Raw genomic sequence first — 24,057 nt, 5'->3', positions numbered from 1 at the left:
TCCGCGCGCTCAACTGATTTCCCCGGATTGCCCCCGTGCCGTTCGGGGTTGGGAACTTCATCAACAGCATGTGGGGCGAAAGATGCGCCTTGATCCTCGTCAGTGCCGTTCGGCCAACGATAACGTTGTATGCCGTCGGGCAGTCGACGATGAGGAAATGATCGTACGTTGTTGCTTTTCTCGGCGCCGTGCCAAATGTAATTGGCAGTCTGACACTACCGATTGGTTGTACCAAGTCTCCGGAGAAGCTTAACAGAGGTGTCAACTGCCGGTCGACTTGGTTGTCATTGATTCCCATCTCTCTGAAAGCTTCAACAAAGATTACGCTCACGGAGCTCCCGGTATCGATCAGCACTCGCCCTACATCGTAATCGGCAATTTCAGCTCGGATGATCATCGGGTCGTCGTGGGGATAGAGGATTCCCTCTTCTTCCTCTTGGCAAAATGTGATCGGCTCCCAATGAACTTTTGGTGTTTCCTGGAACCGATTCACCTCTATTCCGAGCACCTGAGGAAACTGCGCGGCACGCACATACTGTTTCATCGAACGGTGGCTCATCCCCGCAACGGTAGGTCCTCCGCTGATAGTGCTGATCATGTTTATCTGCCGAGTAGGGTTCGACACCGGCGCCGATGGCTGCCGGGCGATATACTGGTCCAGTTTCCCTTCTCGGATCAGCCGCTCCACAATCTTTCTCAAACTTATACAATCTTCCGTGTTGTGGCTGTTGTGCTGATGGTATCGGCAGAATTTACCGGCCTCCCGGTTGTCTTGCCGATTGGGTCTTCTAACATTCGGCTTCGGTATGGCCTCCTGTTCGTTCATCAGAACGGTTTCATACGTGGTATTCAGCAGGGTGAAGACCTCGTTGCCGTGGTCATGGTTGGGCAGGGGTCCTCGGTTGTCGTTGTGACCATACCGACCTTTCCCTTTCTTTGGCTGATCTCCCCGATCGTCACGGTTATCTTTCCGCTTATGGCCCGCCGAATATGAGTCGGTCCTATCGTAGGATGGCGCCTTCGCAGGGTAAGCGGTTGGCTTGGCATCCTCTCGGCGTGCCGAAGCGCTTGGTTTTGAGTTGAAGTACTCGGCCTTGGCGTGCACCGCCGCCTTCTTCATCAGCTCATCATACGTGCGCCAGTTACTGCTGTGTACTAGGTATCGGAAATGCGAGGACCGAAGGCCACTTTTGAAGGCGCCGTAGGCTGCCCTATCATCTGTTTCCGGACACCTTGAGTACTCGTGGCTGAAACGCGCCGCATACTCTCTCAGTGGCTCGTCCTCTCTCTGCCGAATCGTGTACAGATCATCGGCAGAGTAAAGACGGTCCGTTTGGATCATGAAGTGATTGAGGAAAATCTGCTTCAGCTCGTCAAAAGAATCTACCGTTTCCGGCTCCAAACGGTAGAACCAATTCAGGGCTGCCTCGGTAAGTGAAGATGGGAATAGCAGGCACTGCCCCTCGTCGCTCAGACCCTTGCATCCGATGGCAGACTGAAATGAATGAAGGTGGGTTAAAGGATCTTCGGTACCAGTGTAGAATGGTATGCGCAAGGGCTGCACCTCCCGATCCTGCCGAGAGCGACGGATGCGTCTCGTGAACGGCCCGGGTCGAAGCTTTCCCCACTCAGGTTCCTGGGAGTGAGCCTTGTCGTTTTCCATTTTCTGGACCTTCTGAAAAAGGAGTCGGACAACAGGGTCTCGGCTTGGGATTCCTTCGGCATCATAGTCTTCCAAGCGCCTTCGCGGGCTTACGGAGTTATCCCCCAAGTATTGAGTCGATACCGTACGGTAGGTGGACGTTTGCGCATCGGAAGGGATATATTCGGATGCAGACTCCGTGGAGTTCAATCCTTGGACCTTCCGAATGGGTGACTTACTTCCCCCGGCGTTCATCCGGGATTCCCGTAGTCGAGCGCTAATCCTGATCGGGGATTTCTGTCTCTCTGCCTCCCGATCGTTAAGCCTGTGTCGGCAATCAGAGTAGACCTTCTTCGGGATGTGTGGTTGGTCCCTAGGTGTCGGCACCACCAGTTGTTTGGAGGGCGCGGGCGTTGCCCTTGCTGCCCTTCGGTGCCTCCTATGAGGGGTTCCCAAGCTTTCGGAAGAGTGAGTCGTCTGGATGTTCTGCGGGTGCTGCTGGTGCAGCTGCCGTTGGGTTTCGTCCACTTTGGACGAAATGTGGTGGTTGTGCTCCTGAAGCCTAGCCATGTCCTTTCGCAGGGATGCGATTTGGGCTACTAGCTCGGCCTCGGCGGTTGGTTGGGTTGAGGGGGCGTTTCCGTAGGGAGTGCATGGGGGTAGCGCTGGGCTAGCTCCAGCTTGCCTTCTGAACGGTGCTCCGTCCTCCGATAGAAAAGTGGGTATCGAAGTGGTCCCCATGTGTTTAGGGGATAGTGGGTTAATTGTTTTTCGTTTCCCACAAACGGCGCCAAACTGTTGATGCGAAAAAGTGGTTTGACACGTGGTTCGCCCAACTTAGTGATATTGTGTCTTCGGAAGGGAGTTAGTCTTCGGAAGATCAAGTTCCTGCAAAAAGGGAGCGTTCGGTAAGACCTTGGGGTACCGGTGCGGTACCGGCCGAAGGCTCTCCGATGCTTAAATAAGTACGGATTTAGTAAAGATTAGACTACAGATCAAGCGATAGCGTACCGTTGATCGTTCTGTCCCTTCTTTTGGGAATAGGGGTCTCCTTATATAGGCCTTGGGAGGTGTGCTTATTTTGGAATTTCCGATGTGGGACTGTAGGAGCGGATTGTGAGCATGACACGTGTCCAAGGGCAAAAGCATCAAGATGTATATCCTTCGGTAGGGTTCCTGCCGAAGGGCCTGTGATGCCAAGTTGTCGTTTTTCTCCACGTGTCAGGTGGTCATTGGTCGTTAATATACGGTAAGTCTCCCCCTTAGTTTATTTTTCTTTCTTATGTTTCCTAGAATGGAGTTTTTCGAGTCACATGGATGTTTATTTAGTCCTTTTTCATGGCGATTGGAATTGTCTTCCAATCCCAATGTTAAATTGAAGCCGAAACCAAAGTACCATCATGAAGGAGTTCTGCTGGAAGAATTTCCTGGAGACTACAAACAAATGAAATATCAGAAAATTTTGCCTCATAGTTTCTCTTTTCGATCAAGAGAAAATGGAGACATATTTGATTCAGTCATATATTCCTTATTTCCACATGAAACCTCAAAAGTGGTTGTTACCCGTTACCTTGGTAGCACCAAGTTAGGATTTTCTGGTGTTACCTTTATTTTTCTTCAGTTTTGTTAGAAAACATTTCAGGCAACCTTATCTATCACTTAATTCGTTCCTAACTTTGTGTCTCCTCCAGAAAGACAATACTTGGTTCCTAACACCACTACTAAACACCATAACGTCGAGGAGAGGAAGGAGGTCTTCGACAGGGAGGTTCCAATAGCCTTTATTTTATGGTTCAACGGAAGACAAGGAGCAAAATTTTTGGTTTCTTCAACTCCAGCAGCCGTGCCGTGTTAAGCACGCAATTGATCCTTGCAAGAGCAAAACCCTAAATTAGACGTGACAAACAAGCCTATAAGAAAGAAAGTGTATTGCTTTGCTAGGAAAGCTGAACCAATCCAGTCGAATGGGGAATCTTGGGTAATGCTTGCATGACTCAAGTTACATGTTCTTATTCTTACCTACCTAAAAAGAAAAGGAATGTTATAACGAAGGTTTACTTACCTAAAAACGTGGAGCAAGGAGACTCTTGTATGTACGGTAACCCTCTCTTCCGCTACTGGTGGACTGTTGCACAGAAAGGCCGATAGAAGCAACATTTAAGACCCAAAGAGTCATTGGCCGAACGATAGGGTTTGGATTTAGTGTTTATCTGTAATAATCTCATACCTATAACTATTGTAGAATAAATCATTAGTTTCATGCTTGATTTAAGGTGTAAATTTGGGATTTAAATATGTTTTTTTTGCATTATTGTTGTTATTTAAAACTTTGCGGAATCGATAGTGCAATGCATTGAGTGTCATAAAACCCAAATGTCTCAAGTGATATGAAATGTTATTGCAATGCACTAAAAGAGAGTGAAAAATCCCCATAAATTTAGAAAATGGCTCCATCACGTGGACTATTTTGGTGTTATGTTAAATATGGAGCGTAGGATTGATGGGCAAGATGTAGATAGTGGCTGAGAACTTTTGTTTTTTTTGTGTGTTTTTTTGGTGGTCGAAAGTGGCTGAGTACTTGGGCTGTGACAAAACTAACACTGAGTGCCATTACAAACATAGGATGTGGAGGAATTGCGTTGGGTTGAGTTGAGTTGAAGTTAGAGAAGGATTTGACCAAAATAAAAAGTTAGATAAGGATTATTTTGAAGCCCCTAAGTTGTTTCCTTCAAAACAACTAATAACCTTCAAAACATTATTGTAAATATTAATGAGTCTTCAAAAAGAGTATGTCAATCACTTTGCACCCGTATGGCCAAGATCAAACTACAATTTGTTGTATATCCCTCAAAACATTGCAAAGGTAGACACTTTGCTTCTTCATTAGTATAAAACAAAAAGTAGATCTGTAAATCAGTCGAGCCAAACCGAATTTGGCACAAGTTCGGTTTATTTAAAATTGATCCAATCCAGTTCAATATGAACCCAATATTTCAAATTGAATTCGAATCAGGTCTATTTACAGGTATTTTATTTTATTTTCGATTATAGATGTTTTTTTTTTTTTTTTTTTTTAGCAAAGCTCTTTACTCTTTGTTGAAAAATTCGACATCAACAAGATCAAATTTTGTTTCAAAATAAACGCTCTGCAATATTTAATGCAATTTCTCATATTCGAACTAGTTTAATAAATTATTATTAGCTAGTTAATCATATCTCTTTCAAAAAAATACTAAAACTGCCCAAAGCTGAACGCGCAGCAACTCACTTAAACGGCGTCGTCTTAGTTTTTCCCGGGAATACGTCGTTCCGCGAATAAACGACAGAACCATCCACATGGTATCATCTGTCGTTACCACGCACGAAATCGCTTCTCCCAAGAGCCTCTCTCTCCCCTCTCTCTCTCTCTCTCGCTTTCTCTGTCTCTGTGTTGGTGAAGGAAAGCAAAGAAAAGCAGCGAATTTTTTTTTTCTGTAGAAAAAGAAAGAGGATGGTTCTGTCGCAGAAGCTTCACGAGGCCTTCAAAGGGACCGTAGAGAAAATCACAGGGCCTCGTACGGTCTCAGCCTTCAAAGAAAAGGGTGTTCTCAGCGTCACCGAGTTCGTCACAGCTGGTGATAACCTCGTCTCCAAGTGCCCCACCTGGTCTTGGTATTTTCCTTCCCTTTGTTTCTATTTATTGTAAAATTCGATATTTTAATTTTACTTGATTGTAATTTGTTATCTTTATGTTCGGATTGTTTATTGTTTTCATTTTTGACTAATGGCTATTATGAATTTGTTGAAAAAATGAAGTTCGGGAAGTGAAGCGAGGGTTTTAAGAGTTTGCCACTGATTTTGTCAGTCAATTTGGCTGAATTGCAGGGTTAAATAAAAAAATAAAATAAATAAAAAAACCCATCTATCAATTGGGTTTATGGGTTTTTGTTTTAAAACAAATTCAGTAAAAGTACAGGAGGATGAAATTTATAAAGGAAAAGGGATGTAAATTTATTTGAAAATAGCTGAAAGAAAGTAGAGACAAGAACAACTTTGTTTGATTAAGTATTCTGATAATTTGAATTTAGAGAAAGCAGCCTGTTTTAGAGTTTTCAAATATGCTGGTTGAATAGTTATTACATATTTAGATTGTAGAGTCTTATTAGTGATGGCTACAATTCTTAATCTCTTTGGATTTTATTTCTTTTGTATCTTCTCATCACTTTATTTTTGTTTTACGAACAAGGTTTTGAGGTGATATCTTACTTTTTGGTTGGTATTTTCCTTTCGATTCATATCATGTTAGGGAATCAGGTGAGCCAAGCAAGAGGAAGCCATACTTACCACCAGAAAAACAGTATTTGATTACTAGAAATGGTATGATGACATCACACTACTCTATTTCTTTTGTTTTTTCCCACTTCCTGCGACAAATTTTCATCTTGTTATTAATAGCTACTGGGGATTATAATATTCAGGCATAATAATATTGCTAGTGCTCAATGTTTTGTATCATTTCCTTTTCATTTTAATCATTGATTTATGCCACCTTTATAGTGATCCTTTTCATGGTTTCTGTAAATGAAAGAAAACCAAGCAAAGAGATTTTTTTTGTCTTATACTCTGTTTTTGGCCTCCAAAAAGTTAAAAAGTTTGCTCAAGCAATCCAATTGGTTGGAGTTAATCCTCATTGAATCAAGAACCATTTGAGCTAACTGCCCAGTATTGTGTGTGTGCGTGGGTTTCTCTCTCTCAAGTATAAACTTAAAGAAAACTGCTGCCCTTGCTTATCGCTGCCCTGTACCTTTAATTACATTGGGTGATCTGTTTACTTCTTATTCAGTCCCTTGCTTACGGAGGGCTGCATCTATTGAAGAGGAGTATGAAGCTGCTGGTATGGAAGTTCTTCTTGATAATGAAGATAATGATGGCTGGTTGGCAACCCATGGGAAGCCAAAGGGTAAGTTACTTTGGTTAAAGTACACAAATATTTTCGTAGAACCATTGACTCAGACTATCTCTTATCTTTAAAAGATAGAAGTTGCGAGGAGGAAAACTTACCCTCCATTGAAAGTTTAGAAATCAGCAAGAATAAGGCTGTGAAGTTGGCCCCTTCACATGTTGGAGGGGAAGATGAAGACGATATTCCTGACATGGCTGACTATGAAGAAGCTGACAACATTGAAATAGATCCTGTAAGTGTTTAATTGGCGTGCAGTGATAGTTCTTGTCTCTTTAAAACTTCATGTCTTTGTGCTGGGTCTACTCGTTGATAAGTTTCATGTTGTAGCCTGTTCAATACACATGATAAGTTTATTTATTTTTCTTTTGATTAGTAGCAACGTTCAGGGAGGGAAATTTGACCTCCTCTTTAAACAAGAGGTGTGACTACCAATTGGGTTATGCCCTAGTCTTAATACTTTCTTAAAATTACTTAATTTTATGATAAAAATAGTTTGTATGCAATTTTAATGAGTGCAAACAAAATAAGAGATGGAGGAGGGTAAGAGTCTCTTGTTTGGGTAGGAGTGAGGAGGATAGTTATAGAGAAGGATTTGATATTTCATTAAAACTTTTTTTATATATTATCTAATCTAGATCTTGGGCAACCTTCTTCCCTAGTCTCTTGCACAGGATGTTAATTTTTGCTTTCAACCATGAAAATGATGTTAATATATCGTAGAGAGCTAAGAATTTTTGGGTTTGTCTTAAATTGCAGGGAACATATATTATTGCTCATGAACCTGAAGATGACAATATTTTACGAACACGAACCTATGATGTCAGCATTACGTAAGATTCATTTTCTTTTTAACTGTTGACCAGGTCCAATATTTTCCCCATGTGGAACTTAGAAGCATGTTGCCTTTTGGAGAAATGGTTGCTTTTTATTTCAAAGTTTTTGGTAATAAAGTGTTGCTTTCTGGATAGCTCAATTATAAGGCAATTGAAGTTCACTTCAATTTGTTGGTCTCTGTAGCTAATTCTATGTTGGTATGAATAGCTTAATTGATATTACTCACTTTCAGGTATGATAAATATTACCAAACTCCTCGAGTGTGGCTTACTGGGTATGATGAGGTTTGTTTCGGTAACTAGCTGTTTTCTTTTCCAAATTTGTATTATTATCAAGAATTGCTGTCATTTGGTATTCAACTTGAGTCAGTTGAAGTCTACATGTTTTTTTTGAATAGAAACATTTTTATTCAAATTGTAAGGATCAAAACAAGGGCATTTGACTGCAGATAAAAGAAAACACTAGCCGAAGAAACAGACACAAGGCCACTCAACACCTAACTAACCAACCAAACATAAAACATCCCCTTAAGATACTACGGCTAGCAGATTGCGCATAATTGAAGGATAGGGTACATCCTTAAAGGCAAGGGAAGTCTACATGTTAAGATCATTCTCTAGCTCAACAGAGTCAAGCTGGAGCCTGTTTTTGAGTTTTCTTTCAAAACGAGTGAAGTCCTTTTACTTTCCTTTTTCTTCATTTTCTTTTTTTTTTTTTTTAAAGAAAAAGAAATACAAAATATTTATCTAAAATAAAGCCGAAATTACAAGAGCGGCGAACAAGCAGTCCACCAAATACAAAAGAATGTTAACATGCAACTAACATTAAATAACAGCTAAAGGAAGGAACACAATCGTCTGAAGCGACAGCCAGAAAATTCACTGGAAACAGCAACGTTGGTTTCAATTGGTTCCTAGCTTGACTTATGGAGCCGAATAATAAAATAGACTCAGAACCATTTGGCTTTTCTCTTTTTGTTATTTATATTCTTTGGTAAGTTGTATTTTTCTATGATCTTGTGCCTGAAAACTGTTAAAATTTATTTGAGTGCATGTGCTATACAGCTGATAGATATTGCAAAAGTAGTTGGAAACCAAGTTCTTCCAGCAGAGATACTAATAAAATAAGTTGACAGCTAACTGGAGGGTCCCTGGATCAACTTCAAGCTTGAGTAGTAACGAAAGCATACTAGCCAGCTGAGCCCCAATTAAGTCCTTGGCTCAGTTTCGAATGTATTCATTTTTCACTTGCTACTCTATAGTGTGCGTGTATTGTTTTTAAAGATAGGTAATCCACATATATATGTCGTGCAAAAAAACTTACTCCTCCCGGTATTTTCTTTGGCTTGGTGATCAATACTGTTAGGGTTGGTAGAACACTTGCAATTAAATAATTAAAGATCCAGTTCATCTTAACAAAATAAAGATGAAAAGTAAACAATCAATTTTAGAAAAGATGTTTCTGCTGTTGTACCTACAATAAAAAATAAAAATACTGCCAATAAAACCAGTGTTTTGTTTCAGTTCCAGGCTGTGTTAAGGTACCTGATTTTTAATATTTCCTCGATCCTGGTTATGCCTTGGTCTCTGGCTAATTGGTTATTAGAATGTATGAGTTGGTTTATGGTTACATGTTTCTAGACTTATTAAAATTTTATATTTGTGTTGGTATCTCAGTTTCTCTAATTTCGCTTTCTCTAAAATGTAACTTTTTGCTGATATAAAAACTTCAAAGACTAATTGAACTCCATTTCTAATGCTGTTAGTCAAGGATGCTTTTACAAGCAGAGCTCGTACTTGAAGATGTCAGTCAAGATCATGCACGCAAAACCGTGAGTTGATGCCTCAGAATCATATTATTCCTTGCTTGTATAACTGTTTTGACAGTCTCATGTGAAACCATGCCTTATGGATAATACCACATAAAGAGGATGTGTTTACTTCATTTGACAGGACACAATTGTTCATAAAGTGTTTGACTTATTGATGTTACCCTTTTTAGGCTATGAGTTTGTTGTTTATTGCTTAACTTCTCTAGGTAGAACTTTCCAACTCAGGGAATTGATGAAGATATTATCTAGATTCTTGTGTTCTTCTTGTTTTATTTTTTTACTCAATATGCACTCACTTTCTTCCATGGGATAGAGTTAAACATTAGCTGTTGAGTGTGATAATTTTGTTCTGTCTTCTATGCAGTAAGCTGGTTATTTTTTGCTTTGGTGGTTAAATCGTTGCTTTGACATTCAATCATTTGGACACAGGTAACAATTGAGGACCATCCCCACTTGCCTGGAAAGCATGCATCCGTCCATCCATGCCGACATGGAGCTGTGATGAAAAAGATTATTGATGTACTTATGTCACGTGGAGTGGAACCAGAAGTTGATAAGTAATTTCCTGTCTTGACTCACCCATTTGTATGCCTTTATACACACAGAGGCTAATTGTTTGTCACGTAATGATTTTATTAGTTATTCTTTTTTTTTAGTTTTTTTTTTTTTTTTTTCTATTGCTATTTGAAAAGTTAACACCACCAAGGCCCTATGGGTCATAAGCACTGAGGTGTCCCCCCTACAGGTCGTAAAAGAATTGTTGATCTATAAAATGTATTGAGTAGATAATTGCCAATTAATAACACCAATCAAGTAATCGAGTCACGTATAAAAGCTATATAATTTAGTTAAGAGTCAAAATAGGTTTTTTCTGAAAATAAGGTTATCTCAGAATGGCTGTATTGAGCATGCGGGATAACATCGATAAAAACATCTCATACTCTTCCATCATCAATTTGTCAGATATGGATCCTGCAATAACATTATTGTCATGATTTACTAGACCAGTACCTTGAACTGTCAATGCAACAACTTTTTTATCGTTGTAAGTTTTTGTTTTGTAGGTACCTTTTCTTATTCTTGAAATTTGTTGCCTCTGTAATTCCAACTATTGAATATGACTATACGATGGACTTTGATCTTGGCAGCTCCAGCAGTTAGCAACTTAAGCAAGGTAAATCTAGAGTAAGAAAGGGATTTTATTGTTCTTCACATAACCAAGCATTCATTCTGTCTACTTTCAAACTGTTCTTCCATTGAACTGTTTAGCATTTAACTCTTTTATTCTTGCAAGTCCGAAGACCTTGGAACCAAAAGTTCTGCTATCTTCCCATCATATTGTGGGACGGTCTCTTCCGCAGGAAGTCATGACTCTAGACCACTTTATTCAGTTCCGTAGATTTATTGTGTTTTAAAAGTTTATGAAACAAATCTATTCAGAGGTGTTTCAAATTTACCATAGGAATGTACTTTCCAAAGGGAAAAAAAGATTCCTTCTCTATAGCATGTCCAAAATTTTATTTCATGTTTCTAAGACTGATTTAGACGCTGGACAGTGGTTTGTTTACCTACTGGGCTTTGTATGGGATGCCTTTTTTCCCCCCTCCAATAAGCAAAATTGTTGCTGCATGTCATTTATTTATAACCTACTTTACTGGATTTCTGTTTGTATTTTCAGGGGATTGTAAATGTACTAGGACGATGTGGATCAGAATTGGAAGTTAAAGATATTATCATTGAGACTACTGTATTTGACGTATCCTCAAAATCTGCTCCCAATTGCATTATGTTTGACTGCTTGTACAGATTGCTAAATTGTTTATGTTAAATTCTCTCCGGTGTTGGTATGTGTTCCAGTGCATAATCTTCCATCTATTGTTTGATAGGGTGATGTTCATCCCAAGTTAACTATGTAACTCTGCACATAACTTCTCCAACTCATTATGCAGACACAGTATATAATGTTCAGTCTTCTTCTACTGCGATGGTGATTGTGCTTAGTTTTAGTGGTAATGGAATAGCAACCCTAACGTGAGGAGATTTTCGGATAAACGATTTGCTTGCTTCTGGGGTCAACATGAATCTTAAAATCCATAATCCACTTTCCACTGTAATACTACCCTACGTCGCACTCGACATGTTACGTCCTCAATCAACTTACTAGCTCAATTACCCTCTCTAGACATGGAAGAAAAAAGCCCAAAACGAAAGGCGTGCTACTTTTGTTCAGTCCATTTTTTTTAACTCTGGTTCTTATGTTTTCAATTGTTGACCGTGCGCTCCTGTACTTCTGAAGTTTGTCAATTATGAATTAGAAACTCCCTTCAAAATGGCAGATAGAATGAGCATGTGCTCTTGTACAATTCTTTTACCGTCCAATTACATTTTTGGTTTTTGTAGTTTGGAACTTTAGGATTTAGGGTTTATGCCACGAGGAAGTGCATCAGAAATCACATGAACCAAAGAATTGTCCAAATAATCCAGGGTGCTCAGGTTCAAAACAAATAATGTTTAGCTGATTCGCATACAATCCAATGTAGATTGAATTATGGATTTCCCAATCCAATTCAATCTGATCAAAGGCTGACGAGGCTTATTAAGCTTTTTTCTCCTTTCTTTTGGGGGAAGAACATAAAATAGAACAAACAAAATCCCTTCGGAACAAATAATAAAAGAAACAAGGATAAAGAACGCCCACAGGTCTACAAATGCCAACCATGAAGGCTTGAACCAAACGTCCAAATAAGAACAAGAAAATTTGCTGATAAACTACTAAGAAGAAATGATCAAAACTGAGATCTTTGCATTTATAAATAAATGAATAATCCATCTGAAGAACATTTACATCTCTAAAGAAATGTTGTGCAATAATCCATCTGAAGAACATTTACATCTCTAAAGAAATGTTGTGCACCAAACATCTTGAAAAGATCTACCTAAACATCTAGTAAAATCTGTACAGCTGAAAGTTCAGTTACAGGTTCATCTAATTTCGGCAGAAACAAAACCCTCGGATAGAAAGACACTAAGTGCAAATCAGAGAACCCCATTTTTTGACTTACGAACATAAAAACTTATTCTTTTTACGATCATGCAGGCTGCATCACCACTGGGAATACAATCTCAATGGGTCATTCGGATAAATCTGAAAACGATAAATTGAAAGATTCCAGGGCTCCAAGCATTTAAAAGGGGCAAACGATTATTCTGCACTAGAAAATTGAGTTAAATTGACAACCTAGAAGCAGAACCAGCAAAACTAAGGTAATTTGCACTGTTTGATGAGGGAACGAGAGCTGCTCCTAAACAAAGGCTTCTCTACAATTTCACTAATTTAACAATTACATGGGAATCTGCAGGTATTCAAAATTCAAGTCTGGGATCATATGCACTGGAGCACATGCATGATGCAGGTCTCATTAACGTTTCATCCATCTCCTCTTAGATGTATACAGATTTTACATCATTAGGGCCAAAACTCATGGAACACCGTGGACACTTCCTCTGTCGACTTTCAATTACTTTTTGCACACAAGGGTTGCAGAACAAGTGATAGCATTTTGTAATGACAACCTGGCATTAAGATAAAGAAAAGAAACTAAGCGCTATGCCAGAAACGCCAAAATAATGATGACCACAATGATGATTATAACAATGACAATGATAGTAAGCATGAAATTTCTGACTGACTGGTCTCTAAACACATAATAAATAGCAAAAGATTTTAAAACCACAAATGGATATTAATGTGTTACCTTTCCTCATAGAAGTTATCTCAGTTTAACATTAAATCCACAAATTTTGTGATGCTTCATGTATCATTTAATGCCCTAACTCATTACAAAGTGCTGTAGGATGTTATAAATTTCACAGGAAGTCATACCCACCTTCACATTTTCCATGTTGGTCCACATATTTACTTGACTAGGATCCAATATTTGGACATTTTCACCTCCAAAAAGCTAAGAAATGTGGAACGGGAATTAAATAAATATAAGTTGAGTCAACAGATACCTGTTTTGTCCTGTCGAGGCAGACATCACACTTCAGTATCTCCCGGTATTCTCCAAGTTCCTGTTGAAGTTTTTCAACAATTGATGAACCCTCTGTCTGCGCTCGAAGCCGTGAAGCCTTTCTTTTTAAAATTTCCAATTCCTCCTCTATTCTTTTCTTTTCAAACCTAACAAACAACAAAATATGAGGTCACGCAACCATTATAAAAGATTGGAAGGAAGCGGGGCAGAACGTCCACTATACCTTTCCCTCTCTAGTTCTATCTGCAGCTCTGACAGACCCATTCGACTTCTGTCAACTTTAGATTGTGATTCCTCTAAAGCCTCCCGTGCCTGCTGAGATGACTTCCTGACATCCGACAATCTCTTTTGAGTATTTTCCAATGTAATTGCTCTTTGAAACTTATCTTCTGCTAGTTTCTGAATCTGATCTCTACATATTTTCAACTGTAATGAAAGTATCAAACAATCAGTTCAGCTCAACTCCATATGAATTTATTTCAAGTTTTATAGGAGGTTTAGAAATACCTGATCTTCAATTCGAACAGCTTTCATGTTATAGAAATTAAGAGATGCATTGCCTTGTTGAATCTCCCTCTCCATTTTCCGTTTATCCATGAGTACAGCCTTCTGCAGCTGTTTAGCCCTCACACCCTCTAAAACAAGCTGAAAGAAGAGAGCCGCAAATTGAAGCTTAATATTAGAACGTGTATATAATAATCCAACAATTTAGCCTACCACATGTAGACTGATGCATGCATAGATCTGGCAAAGGAAAAAATACTACTAACCTTCTGTTCCATGCATTACTGGCATTTTCAAAGGTTGCCAATTATATTTCAAATATAACTTCATCCAAACAAACAGTTTGGATGAGGCAGATAAATAAACAAAATTATAGTTTGGTAGGTGTTGACATCACAAAAAGAAAAATATCCAATGAAAAGAACACCTTTAGAAACCAGATTCAGACCGACTGTTCCAACTCAGTTAACCGGGAACTAATTGCCCTGATGATCAGGGTTGTTCAAACCAGCCAAATAAAATAATGTGTCTTTACCTTAAAAAGAATTTGTTGATTTCTGATTGCATGGGTTTAAACCTGAGCCCTATTTATTAAATATAAAGTCATACCACATGTAGACTGATGCATGCATAGATCTGGCAAAGGAAAAAATACTACTAACCTTCTGTTCCATGCATTACTGGCATTTTCAAAGGTTGCCAATTATATTTCAAATATAACTTCATCCAAACAAACAGTTTGGATGAGGCAGATAAATAAACAAAATTATAGTTTGGTAGGTGTTGACATCACAAAAAGAAAAATATCCAATGAAAAGAACACCTTTAGAAACCAGATTCAGACCGACTGTTCCAACTCAGTTAACCGGGAACTAATTGCCCTGATGATCAGGGTTGTTCAAACCAGCCAAATAAAATAATGTGTCTTTACCTTAAAAAGAATTTGTTGATTTCTGATTGCATGGGTTTAAACCTGAGCCCTATTTATTAAATATAAAGTCATAATCAATAAGTCAATACCACATTTGTCGCATTTGACAATTTTATATTTATCTCACGTCCCAGCCAACAACAATGAGAAACTAAAAGATACTCCTAAGAAACTTAAAAAACAAATAAAACCAAAGGAATCAATGAAAGGTTATATTAATGAAGTCCCTTTTTTTTTTCTGAGAAAGATGCATGCTTACATTATTCTTAAAAACCATAATCAATATAAGTAACCAATTTTAAGAAAATGTTCAAGCCTTCCTAATAATACTCAAAATAATTTTTTTATAAAATACAAGTAACTAACTTTTACGACAACAAAAAGTTATTTGTTAAATATTAATAATTTTATCCTATCATATAATTTGACATTGAAAGTACAATAAATACATAGTTAACGTCATCAAAGTTCAACCATGCTAGAAACTTTATGCATAGTAATTAATTTTGTATGCTGTTGCCTGTGTTTTTTTTTCCTTTCTGTACTACAGGATACAAAATCTACACCACCACAGACCACCTGGTACAAGGAAATGCTGAGTTAATCACCTTAATGTTATAGTCATCTCTCTCAGTAATTTGCTGCAGTAGATGTTGGTTTTGAGTTTGCATATCATCATATGCTTGTCCAATTGTCTGAAGAAAATCAAACTAAAATTTCAGAACTATCCAATGACAAATGAAAGATCTCGTCCACATATAAAGAAGAGAACTAACCTCAATTTCGGATAAGTATGCCTCGTTTTCTTCATTTTTGGACTTCAGAGCATCAGAAAGTCTCAAAATATCCCTGAAATATCGAGAAGGAAAAAAAAATTCATCTACGCAATAATCATGTCAATCAAGAACTAGGAACTGCCTAAGCAAATATAGTCTACCAGTTACCATAAAGAACCATAGATAAGTTATAACTCCACCTGCATTTTGCTTAGAGTTTTGCATTGTAACAAGCAGGTTTTAATCCCAGATAAAGGCAGAGTGTCGCACAAGGCTGACAGCAGCATAAATTGTCGATCCCATGATTTAGTAGCCAAAGGCTTAATTGATTATGCAAAATTATTATGATACTTTAAATATAGTATGGAGGTTCAAAGAAAACCCTTGTAGTAGTTAAATAATAATATTTTCTCCTTATTTTACCTCACTGAGACTCGATAAGTACAAATAATAAATAAACAAATTGAATGTGAACTGGGAATCAACAGTATCTTGGGCGTCTCTGGGGTTCTTTGGCCTGCATGTGTTTTTGTTTGTGCTTCTTGATTAGAAAGTAATCTGTTTTTCCAATGTATTTGTATTGTTGAGACATCTTTAGGTGGAACAAGGGTTCAACGTGTTTCTACTCATTTTTACTAAATTAGTTATGTTTCCTATCATACAAAATAACTAAATAAAAAAAGTTTGACCACATCAGAAAAGTATACCTTTTGGAATCTTCGAATTTCTGTCTCAAGTCAGCAATCTCAGCTTCTGCAGCAGCAAGCCTTTGTTGAGAAATGGCCTCAGCTTCATTTGCTGTCTTAACTCGTAATTCCAAGGTGTGTTCATCAAGAGAGGACTTCAAACTTTCAACATGAGCCCATGCCTTGCATTCCAAATCTCTAGCTTCCAAGACATCCCTGCAAATAGATAAACTCCACACATCAAACACATGTTACCTTTGCACAATCAAACCAACACATGACAAGCAAATCAGCTGAATTGGTAAAATCACATTAACTATTACAATTGAGTTATGACAGTGTTCAACTGAAGCCAGCATCATGTAACTGGAAATAAACGAACATGAGACCTTAAAGATTCACTTGTGAATAATTATATGAAACCCAACTGCATACCTTACAAAACTTACATTGATTTAGTTAATAGAAAGAAACAATTTAATATCAAAAAATGCAAGACAATTTTAAAATTCTTTTGATAAGTCCTGGATAGATGCTATTCAAAAAGTGCCATTCTTTGCAAAGTACTTAAATGAAGCTGCACATAACTAAACCACCAAACACTTGTAAAGGCACTTTACCTTGGATCAGTCAACTCATGTCTATACATTTCCAAAATCAGCTTTAACTCTGATTCACTCTCCTTTAAATCTTGAACCTACATTAAATAATGGGGGAAAGAAAAAGTTGATGAACCTAAACAAATCATATCTAATATTACATAAGAAAAAGTTGACGAAGCCATTTTATAACCCAAGAGCCACTGATATCTAATATTATATAAATATGAGTGTAAGTGCATACCAAGTGAAACGTTCAGCAGATTCAACTATCAAATGGAATGTAACAAATCCACAAAGCATACCCACCAACATAATAGATCTACTATGCATGTCAAAAACAAGATAGAGACACAACCAACACTACTGCTCAAAGATTACTCTTTTTCCTTTTATCCCAAAAATGCAGGCTACTTAAAAGTGGTACTTATTCACGAATAAACTTAACAAAAAGCCTCAGTCAAATAAGACAAGCTCACTAATTCAACACTTCCACCCGGCATGCAACATAAATTCAGTCACAGTAGGAAGAGTGACATACCACAGCATTCAAATTTTGTATCTCAGCAACTTGATCTGTGGATCTGGCAGATAAAGTCTCGCACTCTTTCACCTGTTTGGAAAGGAAACAGTTTAAATTTTTCAATGCAACCAAGAATTTCACTGAATAACATAAATACCCACCTTCCTATCAAGAATGCTGGAAAGAGACTGCACATCAGCCTGTAAAGAATGAAAATCAGAAGCAGCCTCTTTGTATTTACGTAATTGACCTTGCATGGTACCCATTTCCTCAGGAAATGAAGAAACCAAGGCTTTAAATTCTTCAATGATTTCTTTTCTTCCTGAAATGGTGAACACAATTTCAGGGTGTCCACAGCGAAAAAATGCAGCAAGAATTCCAGAGTTAAAAAGAAAGCATCAGATTTTCTCTAACCTGGTTCTCTTGACGCCTCTTCCAGCTTCGCTTCAATCATTTTTCTTTCCTCAATCTGTTTCTGTATTTCTATACCCAGATCAGAAATTCTAGAATCAACAACTGCAGAAGATCTTCGAAAAACATCAGCAATGTCATTCTTCACATTCAGTTCCCTCTCCCTCCACAAAAGATTATCCTTCTCAACCTAATGATTTCAAGGAACAAGAAACTATCAGCATAATGACAGTACAGTTTCAACAAAATTACCGATAGAGGCATAAATGAAACTACCGACCAGTTACAACCTGTAGTTTCTCAAATAAGGCCTGGCACTCAAAAACTTCTGACTTTGACTTTTCTATTTGATCTCTCACCAACTGATAGGCTTGGGAAGAGGAAATACACTTCACATTCTTAAGCATGTTCTGCAAATAAAATAAAATAAAATCCCAATTTCACTTACATGACTAAATAAGAACTCAAAAATGCAAGTGAAGAGTAAAGTTGAACTCGCATTTACATAGAAAAAGCCCATATTAGCACAGTAAAATAACCTGCAAACTAGATAACTGCTGTAATATTTTTATCCTTTCTTCATGAAGGCCTTTTATGTCCATTAGACGACTCGAAGCTTGGTCCTGCAGAGCTCGAATCAATTAACATGATTACTCCTCTCAAAATCAGCTTTCAGAAGTGAATCAAGGAGATAAAAGGCAGCACAATACCATTAGCTCCTTGAGGGTAGACTCCATATCTTGCAGATCTTTTTGCTTATCTCTAACCCTATCAACATGCTTGTTCGCAAAATTTAGGACTGGGAAAACTGCCCCTTTTGCAGCATCACTCTCTGCCTTAAGAGTTGCTAGTTGACAATTACTATCTGCTAATTCACTAACTGCAGCTTCCAACTCCCCTTCAAAATACAACCAAAACATAACAGACTTTCAGAACATTAAGTGACATATCAAACCATGAAAATCATAACCAACTGAAATAAAATTCTTCCTCCTTTTTGAAGGACAGGTGATTAAACAACTTTTATATATATATACATATATATATATAAACATATCATTAAGAAAAAATGAAAAGAAAAAAGTGCAATGAACAGAGAACTCTCATCATAAGAATAATAACATTCAACAAGCTCATATATATATATATACACAGAGAGAGAGAGAGAGAGAGAGAGAGAGAGAGAGAGACTCCCATTATAGGTGGTACATTAGACTCTCCCATCATGGAGAGACAAAGACTCGTTGTAGAGAGACAAACCGTCCACAACGGAGAACATTAAAAACCCCAAAATCAATACATAACTATTCCCTTCCCCCGCCCCACCCCCCTCCCCAAAAAAAAATAAAAAATACAACAAAGAAACTAAAGGGGATGTTACCAAAATGTTTTGAAAAGAAAACCAACAAGGATTCTAAAAATATTTTACCTTTTAAACGTCTAAGTTCAGCTTTATTCTTTGCATCCATGTCACGGTGGCTCTGCAGTTCCCTTGCCAGCAATTTGTGCTTCACAAACATATCGCTAAATGCCAATCTCAAGTTCTTAACTTCATTTTTAAAGTCACTTGATGTCTTCTGCCTACTTGTACCTATGAAAAGGAGCAGCATACACAAAATCTGAGGGATAATTTTGAAAGGAAATGTTTCACAACAATGATACGTGAAATACATCTAATCTCCTAAACTCTCACCTTCGTCTGGAAGCTCTTTCAACAGTGCATCATGCAATGCATCCTTTACATGCCACTGGTTGTCAAATGCAGCTATGACATTACCTATAATATTCTTGGTCTTTTCAAAGGTAGTTCCTCTACCTTCTTCCATCTGATTAGAAATGTTATATGTACATGAACTTTCAGTTGCACCTGCTTGTGCAAGGCGGTTAAGAAAAGCATCCTGCAATGCAGATGGAGCCCCATCTGATAAACAATACAAGGCAACCTTAGCAGCAAGTATATTTGAACACCCATAGTATTGATGCTTCTTACAAGTATAAAAAGTATGAAGCCAGGCCCCCATCAATTTTTCAAGCTCTGTGAATCATCTGATTCACAACATACATATGAAAAGAAGAAACAGCATGGTAAAGAACTAAGAAATCAGAGTTGGAGCAGGGGGCTGTGAGCATATAATAATAGTACTACTTTGAAAATTAAATAAAACTGACAGTGCGTAAAAATCATCTCAACTTGAGGCATTCATTAATGTCCAAAGGCTTCAAAATAATTCTTTTAGATTACCATAGATGTACCGCCCCTAAAAACATAATACAATGTAATTGGATAGCAGGATGAATAACATGTCTAATAAGAAATAACACTATACAGTATTGAATGACTCAATCAGCATTAATTAAAAACGAAGTCCAACATTCATGAGAAAACCCCCCGTTACTTAGCCAACTCAGTAATTTTACAGCAACTAGCAAGTTTAGTATAAAATATATGTATATATATACGCACATAAGAACACACGCACAGACTTCACGAAGTTAGACCCAGAATTAACTAAGCTTATTCATCATAACTAGCACCACTGCATAGAACAAGCATGATCCTCACCATCCATGATTGACTTGTCTTTAACATCGTGCTGACAGCTCAACTCTCTTGAACGGATGGAACATGATTCCAAGTCATTAACCACCTATTGTCAAAACATATAGTCAATTTCCCCTCAAGCAATATATAGCACCATATGCATACGAGCAAAGGAGAGAAAGTCATAACAGACAAGAGGGTTCCTACCTCTTCCCAAGACTTATTGACCACTGATAATGTGGTATCATATGGCTTTTGTTTGTCCTTCATTTGAGAAAATTTATTCTCAAGACCAGAGTACTCAACCTTCTGAGTCTCTAACTTCTGTAATAGCTTTTGATTTTGATATTGAAGGACAGCAATGTCAAGCTACACGTCAAAAAGGACAACATAAGTTAAAAAACAAGAAGATTACATATATCTAAGAAAATCACCTACGTGTTTCATTTGACTTTCAAATGAATGCCTTCAATTTAAATTATCTCTTCATGTCTTCAATGAACATCCAAATAAGTACTACATAACATCTCATTTATATTCTCTTCTTCTCTCACCCTATCATATTTTAGAGCCCAACCACCTTAACTAAGAAGTGATATTTGACTAAAAAAAGGAGTGCGTGGGCCTGTAAAGTTAATATATCTAAGGAGCGCACACATAATCCTTAAAGATGGAAAGTATCATGTTTGTATTGTGTCAAATAACAGTTAACTCTACCTAGCCCGTGTTAGATGACTTTATATCAAGCAGACCTATTTAATAATCGTATTGTTTTCAAGTCAACACACATTTTTGTGAACCATTAAACTCAACTAGGATACTTTATCTCTTAGCATAAACTCATTTCCCACACACCTTTAAGCAACTCAGATATTAGAGAAACCAAGAGAAAGGCATCTATCTCTAAGAGGATTCATGCAATACCAGAGAAGATGAAAAGGAAAATTTTCACATACAAGTTAAACTTGTCTTTCATTCAGAGTATTGTTCTCTGTGTTTAACACTGGCCCAATTTATCTATTATTCGTGTTAGCAGGTCACATTAATTTTGTGTTGGTTTCAAACCATATCATCAAACAATTGCCATTGGGTAAAATCATCACAAACTTTTGGGTCCATAAAATCTTTACAAATAGATTGGGAGCAAAACCAGAGCCTGAAAATTTGTGCATCACAATAAAGTGGTAATTTAATTGATGAAGTAGTAAAATTCCTCGAACTAAAAGCGACATAAAATCCTTCAACAATGACTACAGGGCTGAATTATTCAAATTATTGGCAAACTAAATCAGCAACATAACAAAAACCAATATACCCAATACGAATAATCCAAAATTCAAACCCAAGCACAGAATTGCTTCACACTAATAATGAAATACATGTGCAACTAGAAGCAACAGGAACAAAGGCCTCACCTTTTTGTCCTCAGAAATGGGCAAAAAGGGCTGCTTCTTAGCAGTAGCAGCCGTGGGTGATAGGGAGCTAAAGTGACGGCGTTTTCGATCATGCTCACCTGTGCTCCCCATTGGAAACCCTAGAAACCGCCCCTAAACAGTTCCACTTACATTACACCAGACCCCCCTAAACAAGAACAGCCCCAAACAAATTAATTCCTTTTAAACCACAACTAGGCACACCATCAACCCCTAGAAAAATAGAAGAGAGAGAAACCCTAGTTGAAAGCCCCAGATAGAAAAAAAAACCAACAAAATGGAAGGTTCCTTCGTTTCCTTTTGTGCTTTGAAATCCCAAATTCTCAAACCCTAATTCAAAGCCCACAATCCCTCTCTCTTCTCTCTCTCTCTTAATCTTTAGAGTGTTTAGGAGTTTTGATCCATCTGATCTCTCTCTCTCTCTCTCTCGCTCTCGCGCTCTCGGCTGTGACTGGAAGGCTCCAACACACTCAGAAAAACCAGAAAATAAATAAATAAATTGACTTTTTTATGGTTTTGTAATTTTGTACCAGAATTAAAAACGAAGAATGGCAGCATGGAATTTCGTGAATGTAACAAGGGTATTTTGGGCATTAAATCTAGGTGAGTTTGTGTTCGGGGAATACAAGGTCAACTTGGATTGAGAGCCTCAAGTGTGATTGGTTGATAGTGAGGTTGGATCTACTTCGGCCCGCAGCCGATAATTTGCTCACTTTCACTTGCAGTTCTGCATGATGAAACTGCCACTCTACTTGCCTAGCTTGTTGCCAGTTGGGCTCTCAAATTGAGTGACTTTGACTGTTTGAGGAGTTAGTGGGATAAACAACTTCAACTGAAAAAAATAATAATAATAATAACAGCTCTACAACTCTTATTATTGCATACATGAGGTTAAATTTCTCTTTCCGTAGTTTAAATTAAATTAAAGTTGAATATTGTTTGTATTAAAAATAAAAAAATTAATAATTTTTATAACTAAATTTTTTTTTTTGGGGATAATCTTTTATGTAATCATTTCTCAAATTTAATCATTAACTTAATGGTAATAAATATAGAATTCACCTAAAATAATTTGTTTTCAATGAAAGTAGAGCAAATCCAATAATGCTTTTCAAACTTTAATTACATTTAGCTAAAATGATTAGAAAAATATTTTAATCTAATCAAGTTAAAATATCATTTAATTTTCATAAGTTTTTTGGAAGAGTTAACAACTTAAATTAGCAGCAAATCTATCTCTAAAACTCACAAATGAGAATATAGTGAACAGTTTAAACTTTAAAATAACAACTAATGTGAAAGCTTAAACAATAACAGCTAATATCAAAGTGTGCATGCCTAAATTTATCTGATTAATTAAAAATCAGTGAGCATTTAAAACAATATCTTGGCATAATCATTAATTTTATGCTCAACAAATAAATTCTTCAAACTTTTAGCACAAGATCGAAAAAGTACAACACCCATACAAATCAATCAAAACCTAACCATTCAATTTGATGTTCATTCATCACATAAACAAAAGCAAATTTATACAAGAGAATAGTTAATAAATAAATAAATAAATTCCTATGATTCACTCTAATTTTCTTTTCTCTAGCAACAATATTTAACACTTTAAAATAAAGGTTTTTTTTTTTCATTTCAAGTTTTGCATGTCTCTTAATTTGATCATGGAAGCAATTTTGTGTTTGTGAGGCTATTTCTCTGTTAATTTCAAAAAAAATTACCAGTTGTAATGCTCTAGATAGTCTCTCACCTCTGTTTCCTCTTCACTAAAATTCGCGACGCATGAATGGCTTCTCAAAATTAACTAGCATCGTAGAGAGGTTGTTGTCGAAGGCTCTAATTTTCCAACAGCATCTCCAAGTTAGCTAAGAAGAAAGGATCGAGGCTTATGAAGCTGCTCTAAGAGCTAGAAATGGAGAAAGGACTGCAATTGAGCCGCTCTCACCGTAAATGTGAGATAAGTAAGTAAGCACAAAAGTTATAAACCCTAATCTCTCACCGTAAATGTGATATAAGTATGCTACCACAAAAGCTATAAAATCTAAATACCATATCCAGAAAGTTATGTTGAGAAAGTTTAGTCACAAGAGAATAGCATTTATAATGACATAAATTTATTATTTGTGAAATTTTTTGAGGAGAATGTATCCAAAAATAAATTTGTCAAGGAAAAGTAGCACAACTGATAGGAGGCTTTTATTACATTTTACTTACAAATTGATGTAATATTTAGTTGAATATAACATGTCAATATTATTTTTCAAGGTTATTATAGTTTATCATAAGAAAATAATTTATGACTTTTTCGGTTATGTTTCCTTGCAATGTTTATGTGTCGGAACTCCCACTAAGATATTATT

At 37.2% G+C, this 24,057-nt stretch overlaps 3 protein-coding genes across 4 annotated transcripts in view; 2 read left to right on the top strand and 1 right to left on the bottom strand.

Moving 5' to 3' along the window:
* Positions 1–371, top strand: part of LOC117618187 — a 3,970-nt gene extending 3,599 nt beyond the window's left edge. The window contains exon 3 of the mRNA XM_034347793.1: positions 209–371. Within this exon, the coding sequence (XP_034203684.1) occupies positions 209–371 (163 nt within the window). The remainder of the gene's footprint in view (positions 1–208) is intronic.
* A 4,643-nt stretch (positions 372–5,014) lies between these two features.
* On the top strand, positions 5,015–11,232 carry LOC117619096 (autophagy-related protein 3). The gene is made up of 10 exons (XM_034348925.1): positions 5,015–5,293; positions 5,928–5,998; positions 6,465–6,581; positions 6,656–6,816; positions 7,341–7,414; positions 7,651–7,702; positions 9,184–9,249; positions 9,679–9,806; positions 10,314–10,423; positions 10,928–11,232. Exons 1-9 carry the CDS (start codon positions 5,133–5,135, stop codon positions 10,408–10,410), a joined length of 927 nt encoding a protein of 308 aa, XP_034204816.1. The 5' UTR covers positions 5,015–5,132; the 3' UTR covers positions 10,411–10,423; positions 10,928–11,232.
* An 800-nt stretch (positions 11,233–12,032) lies between these two features.
* On the bottom strand, positions 12,033–22,177 carry LOC117617950 (E3 ubiquitin-protein ligase BRE1-like 1). Of its 2 annotated transcripts, XM_034347589.1 has the most exons (19): positions 21,671–22,177; positions 20,463–20,624; positions 20,277–20,361; positions 19,407–19,634; positions 19,143–19,304; positions 18,424–18,611; positions 18,253–18,336; positions 18,004–18,123; positions 17,717–17,903; positions 17,464–17,624; positions 17,321–17,392; positions 16,801–16,877; positions 16,202–16,396; positions 15,495–15,567; positions 15,327–15,413; positions 13,791–13,928; positions 13,507–13,709; positions 13,264–13,429; positions 12,033–12,822 (listed from the first exon to the last, which is right to left on the bottom strand). In XM_034347589.1, the coding sequence occupies exons 1-19, from the start codon at positions 21,779–21,781 to the stop codon at positions 12,691–12,693; spliced, it is 2,631 nt and encodes an 876-aa protein (XP_034203480.1). In that variant the 5' UTR covers positions 21,782–22,177; the 3' UTR covers positions 12,033–12,690. The 2 variants fall into 2 exon arrangements, with proteins under 2 accessions (XP_034203480.1, XP_034203481.1); XM_034347590.1 differs by lacking the exons at positions 20,277–20,361; positions 20,463–20,624; positions 21,671–22,177 and adding an exon at positions 20,178–20,265.
* Between the last annotated feature and the right edge of the window lie 1,880 nt (positions 22,178–24,057).

The sequence above is a fragment of the Prunus dulcis genome, chromosome 2 (assembly GCF_902201215.1).
Source record: "Prunus dulcis chromosome 2, ALMONDv2, whole genome shotgun sequence".
Classification (NCBI taxonomy): domain Eukaryota; kingdom Viridiplantae; phylum Streptophyta; class Magnoliopsida; order Rosales; family Rosaceae; genus Prunus; species Prunus dulcis.
The sequence above is the reverse complement of the archived record's forward strand: the minus strand, read 5'-3'. Positions and strand labels throughout refer to the sequence as shown.

Excerpts from the sequence above, each read along its gene's own strand:
- LOC117619096 (XM_034348925.1), top strand. The coding sequence starts at position 5,133 with ATGGTTCTGTCGCAGAAGCTTCACGAGGCCTTCAAAGGGACCGTAGAG. Across the intron at positions 5,294-5,927 it reads AAGTGCCCCACCTGGTCTTG|GGAATCAGGTGAGCCAAGCA; the intron begins GTATTTTCCTTC and ends ATATCATGTTAG. Across the intron at positions 9,250-9,678 it reads AAGATCATGCACGCAAAACC|GTAACAATTGAGGACCATCC; the intron begins GTGAGTTGATGC and ends ATTTGGACACAG.
- LOC117617950 (XM_034347589.1), bottom strand. The coding sequence starts at position 21,781 with ATGGGGAGCACAGGTGAGCATGATCGAAAACGCCGTCACTTTAGCTCC. Across the intron at positions 17,904-18,003 it reads CCTTATTTGAGAAACTACAG|GTTGAGAAGGATAATCTTTT; the intron begins GTTGTAACTGGT and ends TGAAATCATTAG. Across the intron at positions 17,393-17,463 it reads CCAGCATTCTTGATAGGAAG|GTGAAAGAGTGCGAGACTTT; the intron begins GTGGGTATTTAT and ends CTTTCCAAACAG.